This window comes from Protopterus annectens, chromosome 1.part2 (genome assembly GCF_019279795.1).
Source record: "Protopterus annectens isolate FY-2018-M chromosome 1.part2, PAN1.0, whole genome shotgun sequence".
Taxonomy (NCBI): domain Eukaryota; kingdom Metazoa; phylum Chordata; order Ceratodontiformes; family Protopteridae; genus Protopterus; species Protopterus annectens.
In genome coordinates this window covers 689,225,834-689,239,145 of record NC_056727.1, presented here as the reverse complement: position 1 = coordinate 689,239,145, position 13,312 = coordinate 689,225,834, and the positions used below count along the sequence as shown (strand labels likewise).

The 13,312-nt window shown below is 38.8% G+C and overlaps 1 protein-coding gene across 8 annotated transcripts in view; it reads right to left on the bottom strand.

The window, feature by feature from the left end:
- BIRC6 (baculoviral IAP repeat containing 6) overlaps nucleotides 1-12,724 on the bottom strand; it is a 4,524,268-nt gene extending 4,511,544 nt beyond the window's left edge. For all 8 annotated transcript variants that reach the window (XM_044058419.1, XM_044058463.1, XM_044058448.1 and 5 more), the window contains exon 1: nucleotides 12,353-12,724. In XM_044058419.1, the coding sequence (XP_043914354.1) occupies nucleotides 12,353-12,656 (304 nt within the window). In that variant the 5' untranslated portion in view covers nucleotides 12,657-12,724. The remainder of the gene's footprint in view (nucleotides 1-12,352) is intronic.
- Nucleotides 12,725-13,312: the final 588 nt, after the last annotated feature.

The window sequence follows — 13,312 nt, the reverse complement described above, 5'->3', positions numbered from 1 at the left end:
GGATCCAAAGTCTGCAAACTCCCTATGTCTTTATTTATGAGGTCCATTATGATCCTCTCCATGGCTTTGCAGATAAGGCTTGTCAAGCTAATGGGCCGGTAATTTCCAGGGTCGGTGGAGGCACCGCCTTTGTGAAGTGGGACCACAGTTGCAATGCGCCACTTCCTGGGTACGTATCCAGAGGTAAGACTATGATTAAACAGCTGTCCTAGCTGTGGGTTTAATTCCTCGTTGAGTTCGTGGAGCACACAGCCGGGGACACCATCAGGTCCCATGGATGCTGTGTTTTTGCTTTGGAGAGAGCAGTTCTCACTTGGGCGTTGGAGATGTTTGGGGGCTGCAATCGCTTGGTATAGATATCTCTCCTTTTGGGGGAGGGGAGAAGTTTGCACTGAACCTGTCAGCCAGTATGTTGGCAATGTCTGTAGGATCAGTAATCTTCACATCATTTTGAACTAGTTCTGAGCATATCTGGGAGTTTCCTCCCAGGTTTCTAACATAGCTAAAGAAGGCCTTATGATTGTCTTTTGAGTCTTTAGCTATTGTTCTCTCAAAATTTGCTTTGGATGATTTTATGAGAGCTCTTAGTTTTTTACTTATAGTGATCAAGGGTGTCTTACCTTTTAAGGATTTTGCTCTATCTTGTAGTAGCTTCCTCCTTTTGTTGTAGAGTTTGTTTATGGCTGGGGTCCACCAGACTGGATGCTTGCCTTTGGTACAAAGAGTCTTTGTTTTGCTTGGGATTGCCTTATCCATGCAGTCCTGCAGGTGCTGGTAGAAGGCATTTGTAAGTGATTCAGCGGCTTGAGTACTGTTTTCCGCCGGCTCGGGGCCTTAAAGGAGACCACACTAGTCTTTAGAAGTGTGAAGTCGGCTTTAGAAGTTCTTTACTGTGGTCTTTTTATTTCAGGTGGGGTGGGATGAGGACCTCCAGTGAGATTAGTTTGTGATCTGATCCCACCAGTGAGGGGTATACTTCCGGTGTTGAACATTGTGCTCCCATGTTCGTGATGATGAGATTAAGTATGTTTTCTCCTCTTGTGGGGATGGTGACTAGTTGTTCCATGGCATTTGAGTTTATGAATTCCAGGAACTTTTGGGCTAGGGTGTTTGGGCTTGAGTAGTGTTCCCAGTCTATATTAGGGTAATTGAAGTCACCTAGTATGATGGTGTTTGGTGATACATTTATCCTCCCTAGTGTTTTCAGGAAGGCCATGTGAGGTTCCTGAGTTTGTGAGAGTGGCCTGTAACATGCTACAATTTGCAGAGCAGTCTTGCCTATGGTTAATTGCACCTGGATGGTCTCCGATGCATCGTGCGTTGCCACCAGTCTTGAGGTGTGGGTGTCCTTGATGAATATGGATACCCCCCCTCCTTTCTTGGTATTGTCCGGATTTTGGGGCCGGAACGCATGATAAGAGGTAAAACCTGATAGTGCTGGGGTGCTCTCAGGAGCCTTGAACCAGGTTTCTGTCACTGCACAGACATCGATGTTCTCCATACTGAGAAGGGCCTAGAGTGCGTGCATTTTGAGATTTAGACTTCTGGCATTGAGCAGCATTACCCTTAGTTTTTTTCCTTTTTTGTGTTCTAGGGTGGTAGGTTTAGAATTTGAGCCTTGCCTAAAAAGGCACTATGGGCGTGGCACGAGCCTTTGCCAATCTCCGGAATCCCAGGGGTGACAGGTGCAAGCCGTCCCTTGCGAAGCAGCGTGGCTTGTCCAGCATGTCATCCCAGGCAGACATTGGATCCCCTTTGAATGACACCAGAGTTTAAGCCAATTGTTAAAGCTGATCATCTTATCTCTGTATTGTGGCATCATTCTTGGTGAAGGTAGGATACTGCTCAAGGTCAGGGTCATACCTGCCTGGGCTACATAATCAGAGAGCTCCTCAATGTCTCTTTTCATGTAGTCCAAGGAGGTACGTCTCAGGTCGTTTACACCAGCGTGGACAATGACCGAGTCGTATTTGTACCTGCTGTTGAGAGACCTGAGTGCTTGCGTTATGTGGCGGATTCTAGCGCCCGACAGGCAGCTTACTGTGACCTTCTCCTTACTCAGTCTGGTGAGCGGGACATCAGTGTGTCTGACTATGGAGTCACCAATGACTAGTGTGTCTGGCATTGTGTTTGGCCTTAAGGGCTGTGACTGTTTGACACTCTGACTGTGAGGTCTATGTGTTGCAGGTGTTGTGTTCTGAGGTGGTGGTTGTTTGGGTGTCTGCTTTGGTGGCCTCTGCTGTTTAGGTAGATTTTTGATCAGAGCCACCAAGTATGTCTTTGTGTGTTTATGTGTATGATTTGAGGTTGTGATGGTACTATGTGAGACTGGGTCTATAGTGTGTGTGGTAACCTTCTCCTCCTGACTGGTCTTGCCAGTACTATGTTGAGAGAGCTCAGCCTCCAGTTTGGCCGTATAGTTGCATCTCTCGCATGTATTTGTGTTTTGTGGGAGGAGGAGAGGGTTGTCTGTGTACATGAGGCAATTGTAACATTGCCTCAATATTCCCAGGTTCACCAGCTGAGCAGGAGAGGACACTAGCAACTGATCCCTCGACATGCTAGAAGGACTATACAAAAAAACTTTAAAAGAGATTCCGGGGGACGTGGGTGACCGAGAAATGGGGGTTTGCCTTTTTGGGGTGCTATCTATAAGAGTGCCGTATCAAGGTAATAAGTACTGTAGGAGCAAGTGCTAGGTTTAACAGATAGAGAAAAGTCTACTTGGAGTCAAGTAGAGATGATCTTTTTAGGTATTAGAGAAAGTGGTAGTAACAGGGATGCTTAAAGGTAAGATTGAAAAGAATGCACTCTGCAGTGTGCACTAGAGAAGTTAGATATGAAAGTAGGTAACTTGAGTTTTACCTGTTTAAAAAGTTAAGGTTTAGTGGAGAGTTACTATTTTTAAAACAGCAAGATGGACTGAAAGGGGTGGTTACTTTTGTATTTTGGTACTATGAAATACTGTAGGATGGCCAATAAATTTAAATAATTGAAGGGTGGGATTTCAAAAGTGATGGTTTTGTGATTACTCACATAAGCCAGTGAAAGTAGAGAGAAATGAGATATATGGTCAGATTAACATAAGAGGCGGGCAACTAGAAAGACAGTGGTATTTAACAAGACAACTTAAATGGGTGAGAGGGAGGGAAAAAATTCTGCCCGACTCAGAACAGAGAGAGCTGTGGTCTCTTTTGAAGTTTTAATATGCTGTTAAAACAGAATGCAAGCAAAACACAAGGTAAAGAAAACAAACTACAGTATTCAAAATATAGAAAGGCAATACAGAAATACAAAAAATAACAGCAAACTAACCTTTCCTTCACAGCAAAATGTAGCAGAGTCTGGATGAGTCTTTATATATATATATATATATATATATATATATATATATACACACACACACACACACACACACACATATATATATATATATATATATATATATATATATATATATATATATATATATATATATATATATATACACATATATATACACATATACATATATATATATATATATATATACACATATATATATATATATATATATAAAATCACAAAGTGTGTGTGTCAGCTACTTGGGCAGGGATATGAAGCACTAGTTGGACAGAGAGGGTGCTGGAGGTCTTAGCTTGGCCACTCGGCTGAGTTATCAACCCTACAGCTGTGCCCCAGGGGGGAGTCTTATTGGGGATCTGGAGAGAGAGGGAGAAACCAGCCTCAGACTGGCTGTGATCTCTGTGTGCTCTTAAGGGAAGTTGCACTTTATTGTGCATGTATCCATTATCCTCCCAGCGTGAGTCCCCTAGCTGTTGCTGGTGGTGAGGATTGAGGCCCCTTGACTACTGGGCCAGTGCAAGGGCATCACACCAGTTATTCTCATTACATGCAATATATAACTACAGACAATTGGACGAGTAAGGTTAAGCCCGAACCAAATGAGATGAGTTAAATCGAGCACAAAAAGGGAACTGGCTAGATTTAAAATGACCCACAAGGGCAGCTAGCCCACTACTTGCCTATGAACCTAAATCAGTAGTCATGTGTAGACACTTGACGTTAAAAGTGTAGAAAGGTTGAAAGAAAACATTTCTCCAAGCAATCCAGTGGTTACATTCTCAATCCTTTCTGCCTCTTCTCCCATTCTCAAAGGGGTTCCCCAGAGATCCATTCCATTACTCATACTGTTCCAGCTAGCACTCCCCATAATTCTGTAAGTTGATGACATGGTAAGATACAAAGAAAACCCATCCCTATTTTTAAAACTACACTGGAAGAAAACACTATCCTTCTAACAAACAGGCTAATGAACAACAAACTTACATTTAACAAAAAGAAAACCAAAGTAATGCTGTTTAGAACCCACGTCCAAAGAATGGCCAAAACACCCATCGTCAACATCCTTCTCCCCCCTTTCCTCCCATTTTTCTACATGAGGTCGGGGAATCATGTTAACCGTCACCACCTCTCTCAATTCAATGCCACACTTACATTCTTCAACACTCATGTCTGACTGTCGCAGATCTTCTTTCACACAATCCATCCACCTCTTTGCTGGACGTCCTAATTTTCTCTTAACTTCTTCATGTCTGTCCCAAATCTTCACCAGATTGTATTCTGCTCATGTCCAAACCACTGTAATCTGTTGTCTTTGACCTTTTCTGCAATTGGAACTACATTGATTTCTGCTCTTATGTCCTCATTTCTTTGTCATCTGTCCTACAGAGTGCATCCTACCACCTTCTCAGGCACTTAATTTCCATCACCTCTATCATCTTCATCTGCTCTGCCTATACTGCCCAGGTTTCTGTACGATATATTAGTACTGGTTGCACCACTGTGTTGTACACTTTACTTTTCAGCTTCTTTGGCATTCTTTTGCCACATATTACCACAAATTACACAGGACACTATGCCAGTTGCCTATAGCCCCTCTGATTCTAGCTTGACCTCTTCATTCAGACTTCCTTTCTCCTCAACTACACATCCCAGATACTTGAAGCTAAATTACCTTTTCCACTATCTTCCTCTCTATCTCAATTTTCTGCTGCTTCTGCTTTCCCCAGTTTGTGACCAAAACACCTGACATTTAAGCTATTCCTTACTTCAGCTGAGACACAATGAAAACAGTTCTGCAAATCAAATACTTGGGAATCTAGCTCAACTTAAAAGTGTATGTTTCAACATTACACACAAAATAATACATGTAAAATACCAAATCCAAACTTAACAGACTTTTCTTCTGGGCAAAGAAAATCTCAAACTTCTCCCCAGAAGAGGGAGTCATCATTGCCAAATGTGTTTTCCTCCCCCAATCAGGATATAGGCTTAGAATTTTGCATAAATTCACTTCACACTACCTCAACAATATACATCAATTTACTGCAATCTCTCCCACCAAAAATAAAAAGAGCACTTTCAAAAGCCAAATGGCTCCATGTCAGCCATGGAACTATTCTCACAGAAAGCCTAGTGCATAAAGTAGGCAACTTAAACACACTGCCCTTCCTTGCCAGCAGACTCTACGAGAGATCTGCTCCTTCCAACGTCAGACTTCTCTCTAGTTATCTCTCAACTAAATTTTGCTTAATCACTTCTCTGTACCACCACCTAAAATACGGGAAAAGTTTATCCCCAGACAAAGACCATACTTTATTATGATGTTTACCATCCTATCCAAAGTTTCATCCAGAACTAAAAACTTATTCAAAGAATCACAATTTAAATACTTCATTAAAAGACACAATGTAAAAAATATTTGAAATCACAAAGCGATCTACTAGAACGACAGCAGCCCAAGGCTATGTTTTTAGTGCTTCCATTCTTTACTCCTGTTTAGAACTTCATCAGAATTAGTATTAAAAACTTATATAGTAAAATTTAAAAGCCAAACCAAAAGCAAGCAATGTAATACCCTCTGTAGGTTTCTATTCCTTGCACACAACTGTGTATAGACATATATTTATATATATATATATATATATATATATATATATATATATATATAGAGAGAGAGATTATGAGATATATACACACATATATTATATACAACTGCATTATTCTGCTGCTATCTGTAACTGTTAAATTTAACACATTTTACAACTACCCTTGACTGTTTGTTCACTGCGCATTTGCTCCTGTTTTTTTCTTGAGTTTTACCTCTATGTTTGTAACTTTATGTTTTACAGCTGTTCAGTTTTAAATCTGCCAATACAACAAAGAAACAATATATGATAAAATATCACAGGATACCATAGACATTTATGTCAGCAAACCAATGATTGTTATAATGGGTTTAAAAATTAAATATCAAAAACAAAACAACCGCTTTGTGGACAATTTTTCCGTTAAGAAATAAAAAGAAATAAGTAAAGACAAATAACGGGAGAACAATGAGGCAGGGTAAAATACTTCGCATAAGCAATCCAGGTAACCAGAAAAAAATATTTTTCCAAATATTCACGTTGCACTAAATAACAGTGCTGAAATGTTCTGTTCAAACAACGTTTCCTGCAACAATAATCCTCTGGCAGTTTTCACTTCACCAGGGATGAATCCAACAGCAAATGATGATAAAATGAACTTTATTCGAATATAAGGCAAGCACTTTACCCATAGGGCTTCCTCAGGCCAACAACAGTTTTGAGTTTGAATTAATGCTTATATACATACTATTATTCTAACTAGCACTGATGTCACATTCTGCTAATTAATTCAACATTAGCTCATACAACAAAGTATATGCAAGTTGACTTCTAATCCATAGTTTCAACCCAATTCATTTCATGGTTATTCATAATATTTCAAGTAAGCATTTATTTATACTAAATTGCCTACATACTCATGAAATATGTCTATTAATATTTTTTAAAAAAATATATATAAATAAATGCACATTATTGACTTATTCATCTTAAATGTAAAAATAATAAATAAAAAACTTTTATGTGCATTTTTGCTTATATTAAAAAAATTTCTTCAAAACCATGATTTTTTAAAATATTGCAACATATCATACTATAAAAACATGTATATAAAAATACATAAAGAATATACATCATAAATTTCTACCCTTCAGTACAGGTCTGATGGGTACTCTATCAATCAGCCCCGGGTCACGGTCAGCTCTTAGCCTAATAATCCATTTAATTTCATTTTGTTCTGTCTTATTTGATACATCTCCCTGTCTAATTGTTAAATTATGAAGTTGAACAACCATGAACTTAAATGTATGTTCCGAAGAGGTATCCAACATATGTTTTGACAGTGCATTATTGTGTGCTTTGATCCGAATATGATATAGGTGTTCTCTTATACGGTCCCTTAGTCGTCTATCAGTCTTGCCTACGTAGAATGCTGAACAGCACCTACAAGTAGCAAGATAGACGACATGTGCAGTATCACAAGTTGCTTGTGGAAGAAACGTATAACTTTGATGAGTAATAGGATGTATAAACCTCGCTGTATCATCTATGGATGAACAATATTTACATTTATGACATGGTTTAGTTGCTCCAGCTTGATGACAACTGATGTTTACTATCCAATCTATTTGGACCACAAAACATCCTATATAAGTTGGGTTTGTTTTTATATAAAAATTTGGGATGATCACCTACTAAATTAAATATACAGGGATCCACTGTCAATATATCCCAATATTTCTGATATGCATTTCTTATGCCCATCACATCTTGGGTATGATATATGGATACTCTAACTCCTTCTGACATATTATTTTTATTTTTATCACCTTGGCTGTTTGTTGCTCGACTGCTATTAGTCCCATCAGCAAAGTAAGGATATGCTGTACTTTTTCTCATTTCATCTACACTTTGAAGTCCTTGGCTTATTTCCTCTAATGTACAAGATCTATCCAATAATTGTTGCTTCAAATTACTTAATTCATTTTTATATCCGAGGTCAGTTGAATTCAAGCGTGAAACCCTCATGGCTTGTCCTTTAACTATGTTCTTAAAAATAAATCCCGGGTGCATACTAGTTCTATGGAGTAATGAGTTTCTATAACAGGTTTTCCTGTATACTCCAGTATTCAAAAGACCATTAGATAGCCTTTCTACATATACATCTAAGTACGATACAGATTTCTGGGAGGCTACCACAGTAAATTTCAAGTAGTGTGTCAGTGAATTTATCTGTTCCAAAAATTCTTTTAATTCCCCCTCTTCTGATTTCCAGATAAAAAAGGTAATCTACAAAGCGTACATAGAATTGAAAATATTTCTTAAACTCATCCATTCTAGACAGATGCCTTTCTTCCCAGTCTGCCATAACAATATTGGCATGAAGTGCCCATAGCTACGCCATCTTTTTGTATATATACAGGATTATTAAATGTAAAAATGTTATTGGTCAATACTATTTCCAATAGATTGCATAACCCATCAATATGAACATCTGTGGGTATCAAATTTTCCTGTAGAAGTCTACGAATGCATTATATTCCCTCTTTATTAGGAATGGTAGTGAAAAGGGATTGAACATCTAACGTTACTAACCAATAAATTTCATCAGTGGAAGTTTTTGATATCTGATCATGTAACAATTAGAAATTGCTTAGTGTCCCTTAATATATATGAATACTTGTTAACCACTGGTCTTAATTTTAACTCTAAACACAAAGAAATAGGCTCCGTAACCCAGCCTCTTCATGCTACAATGGGTCTCATAGGTGGATCTAGAGGGTGTTTATGAATTTTAGGGACACCTTGTATGCAGGGTATGGTTGGGTTATTAATCCGGCAGTAATCATATAGTTTTTCACTGATTTTTCCTTGGCTATAAAGATTCAACAAAGAGGTAGAAACTTGTTCAACAATTCTATCTTAAGCCAATCCTGCTGTAATACTGTACATTACTTAGCATGTCAGTCATATTTAAGATGCATTTATCACTGTCCATAATAACTATAGGACCTCCCTTATCAGCGGGCCTAATCATAATATTGGGATCATTCCTTAAAGTTTTTAATGCTACCCTTAACCTGGGATGTAAATTCCCATACCATTTTCTACTTTTATTTGTTCTTTCATGTTCATGCAATTCTTGTTCAACTAATTTGGAATATGCATCTATTAATGGATGGAAAATAGGTATGCGAGTACTTGGTTTTCTAAGTGGATATACTTCTTGAGTGCTCAGTGATTTACCAAAATCTAATTTCAATTGTATGTTTTGAACAAATAAATTTAAGTCTACTACTTATTCTGTTATATCACTTCTGGTAGATGGTATAAATGTTAGTCCTTTTTGTAGGACTGTACATTCATCATTAGTAAGCTGTCTATTGGATATGTTCCATATCAATGATTCGTAGTCCTTTCCCACATTTTCTTCAGGGTAGGTCCCACATGCTCCTCATCTACTATTCTTCTTTTTTGCCATCCCCTGCTCATGGAACGGTCCCTTCCCCCCTCTCCGAATGTCTGCTATAGGGAAAGGGGCCATTACATTAGAACTGCTGGGTCCAATATAACCCTTACTAATAGTGATGGGGATTTTCCTTCTCGCTGACCCATCACTTACAATTCCTTGATCCAATACTTCCAGTATAATATTAGACTCATTTACTAGTGCTATACCATTGGCGTTAACAACATCTACTATCTCTCTCTGTTCTGTTGTATTGGGAGTTAATATGGAAATCTCATTATCATCATTTTCCCGATGTACTATTGCTGTAGTAACCACAATTTTTTTCTTTTCTATTAGGTACTATACTTTCCTTATTAGGTATGTCACTTCCATACCCGATATTGTTTTCATCACAACTGGGTTCAACAACAGAGCCATGCTTATTAGAGGTTGTATGTACATTTATTTTTCCTTCCTTCTCGGTCCTCTGTTGGCCGTTTTTATTAATTCTCGGCCAAGTGAAGACCTGTCCTATACTAAAATCTTGTGTATCCCTTCTAATCTTACTCTGTTTTTGTTCTAGCAGTTTCTTTTCATATAAATATACATTATCTAATAACTTTTCAAAAACATTATCAACAATTTCACATGGATAAATCTTATATATATGCGACTATTGTTCTTTGATAAGCTCTCTCATGGCAATTTCTTGAGGTAAGAAATAGTCACTTAACAGTTCCATATAGCGTATACTAGTGTCTATATTAATCTTTTGCCACTTATATAACAAGTCATAGAGTACCTGTAGTGGGCATTTTTAAGATCCGCAGCCCTCTCGGAATAATCTTTCGAGTTATGCAGACTTCAAAGTGCTACCGTTGTAACCATGCGTTTTAGTTTTATAAATTCCAACTCCATTTGGTTTAATAACGTGGATAAACCTTTATAGTCCACCTCAGCTACACAGTTGTCCGTTGGGTCGGATATGACATCATACGCAAGTAGGGGATTCACTTCGCCAGCTACGTAGTTTTCAAATCTTGAGCGTTCTCCAGTTTGAAAGGCAATTCAATTGATAATGTAGAATGCTCTGCTATGACCACAAAGCAGTAGATAATAATAAACAGCAAAAACAAAACAACTGCTTTCTACATTATCAACCCAACGGACAACAGGTACTGTTGGTAAGGGTTAAAGAAATAGCCTTAGAATGGATAGGACAGCAAGTTGTAATACAGAAAATAGAAACATAGTATTAGAATCTCTTGCATATAAGCCGCAGTGGTGGTGTTGTCACCTCACAGCAACAGGTTCTCCTGTTCAATTCTTCGCTGGAGTGTCTTCCGTGTGGAATCTGCATGTCTGCCCCGCGGCAGAGTGGTGTTCAAAAGACATGCATGAATGGGCGTGCCTTCGCTGAAGGCTGGGTGTCTGGCTGGCAACTCAGCACCATAAAAATCTACTGCCAATCATTAGCGGTGCAAAGTTCCACTGTGGTGACCCCTAACTGGGAAAAAATCGAAAAGACAAAAAGAATGGCTTGGATAACAAGTTACCATCCTTCTAATATTGTTCTAAAGGCTGTTGCAAAGGGTTTTTAGTCTGGGTAGGGAAGGTTTAGAAAGTTTATAAACATACGTTAAGGAAGTTATTATTGGGTCTTTCACCTATTTGAGTTGTGATTATATTGGGTTAGTCGGGATCTAGACACGGACATGGCCAATGCCTGTTTAGGTGTTTCTCTAGGGATATCTTGAATTGGGGTAGGTAACAATATGTTATTAGTTACATGAGTTAAGTTACTTAACATAGAAAAATAGTAGGATTGGGGGGTAAGAGAGAGTGTGTACAGGTAGTCAGAGAAAATGATGTGAAGGCAGTAAGTTCAATAAGTAATTTTTCAATAAGAGGTGGAGTTGATCTCAGGATTTAACCTGGTTAAGAGCAGGAGCAACCATTTAGCAAACCATGTACTACTTATAAAAGAAGTTGTCTTGGTATGGGGTTAGCTCAACTACTGAAATTATGCTGTAAACTTCAATGTATCTGACTTTACAAAGAAAATAAATCTAAATCTTATGACAAAAAAAAAAAAATCACTGTGTTGCATCTAAATTACAGCACTTGTGGGTCATGACTCCTCTCTTAATTAAAGATGCTTCAAAACAATACAAACACTAAAAGCTAAGGCATGCTTAATACGCCCAACAGCTCTGTCAAGTCAGAAACCCAACAAAGAAAGACAATACTGAAAGCAGTGCATTAGATCAAAAACTAAACAACAAAAGGCCAAAAAGTATTATGATAGTAACATTACACAGTAAGATTGGACACCCTTTAAGAGCTGATAAGGAACTGTATGGCATTCTGATCTACTGTATGCCTCACATAATCTATTCCACAACTGGATTATACACATATATAACCATTCCGTGATGTGCATTTTATCTGAGGAAACAATTTAAATAATACTAAATGAAATACGCATACTACGGGTTCCTTATTCTGTTGCTACTTGCAAACACTCTAACACAGGGAAACACTATAGCAAACATCCAGAAGAGTGAAAAACATTACTTGCAACAGCCAGCTCTGCAAAATATGCTTCCCTTCCTTATCCACGTTGCAGTTTACTTCCTGCGATTTTACACTTTTCCAAAGATACAAACTATTTCACTCCTTCTTTATTGTATATTCGGACAACACCATGATAAAAACTTCCCTAATACAACTCTGAATACACTACCAGTCATAACTACACTCTGCACCATTCTACTATTACTTTACGTAAACCTCAACAATCATGATAGTCACATGTGATCAGTTTTAAAAGTCCTACAGATAACATAATGTTTTACACAGAAGCTTAATTAAGAATGAGCTTCTACAAAAAGAAAATGAAACACAAACATTAGGATCTAGTGAGTATTCACAACTCAACACACCATGACACTTGCAAATGTAGACTAACCTGCGGCATAGGGGGCAGCCTCCGTTTCCCAAAGAGGTCCTTCACCTGTCCAGCATTCCCCGGTGTTTGATGTTGAAACTCCAGACCGCAAAGAACCACTCTTCCCTCCACGCAGTGCCGAGGCCTGTAGAATGGCTCCCGATGTACCGTCGATGACTTTAATACAACCCCGGCTGCTGACAGCCAAGATGGCATTAAGAGTCGGGTGGTAAGACAGGCTGTCCAAACCGTTCTCATCACAACGCAAACAGCCATCTCTCAATACAACCCAGTCCGAGGCCGGCGAGCCCGCCGCACCCGCCATCTTCCCCACTTCAATAACACTGAGCGGCAGTGACAGCACTCGAACTCGGCACTACCGCGGCTCAGGAAGCAGCGACGGGCACGGAAGAAGTGACGCAGTACTACTGGTAGCAACGTCAGAACTCTGCGCACTACCGTTTGGCGGCCATGTTTGCCAGTTGGAAAGCAGTGCTCTTTAACGGGAGATGTTTGATGGAGTTTTGTGTGGTAGCGGGGAGCTGATATTCGTGGTTTTGGGATGTAGTTTACCTTGTAATGGAAATCGAGTTAAATGTGTTTGGATTTTGTTCGAGGTTTATTCATGTTGTCTGGGCTGTGTTGCTTTTTCTGCGGATAAAGACTTCGTATTTTATTGCAATGGGGGAAAATTTACGTTCTCCTTTTGTCCCAACTACTTGGATGTGTAACTGCGTTTTTTTAATACTATTTTGTCTGCAAAAGATATTCGTACTCCGAAATTCCTTTTTTGCAGCCCAACAGTCTTGAGTTAATGTTGCAAGATTTTTGAAATATCTTGGCCTCGTAGAATGCTCTGCAGATAGCGGCAGTTATTGAATGGAGTAATTCGATACATATATAATCGACGTCAGTGTTCGGGGCCTTTTTCTAATTATTTTTGTTTGAAATGTGTTTTAACTGTTTGGTTAGCAACGTACT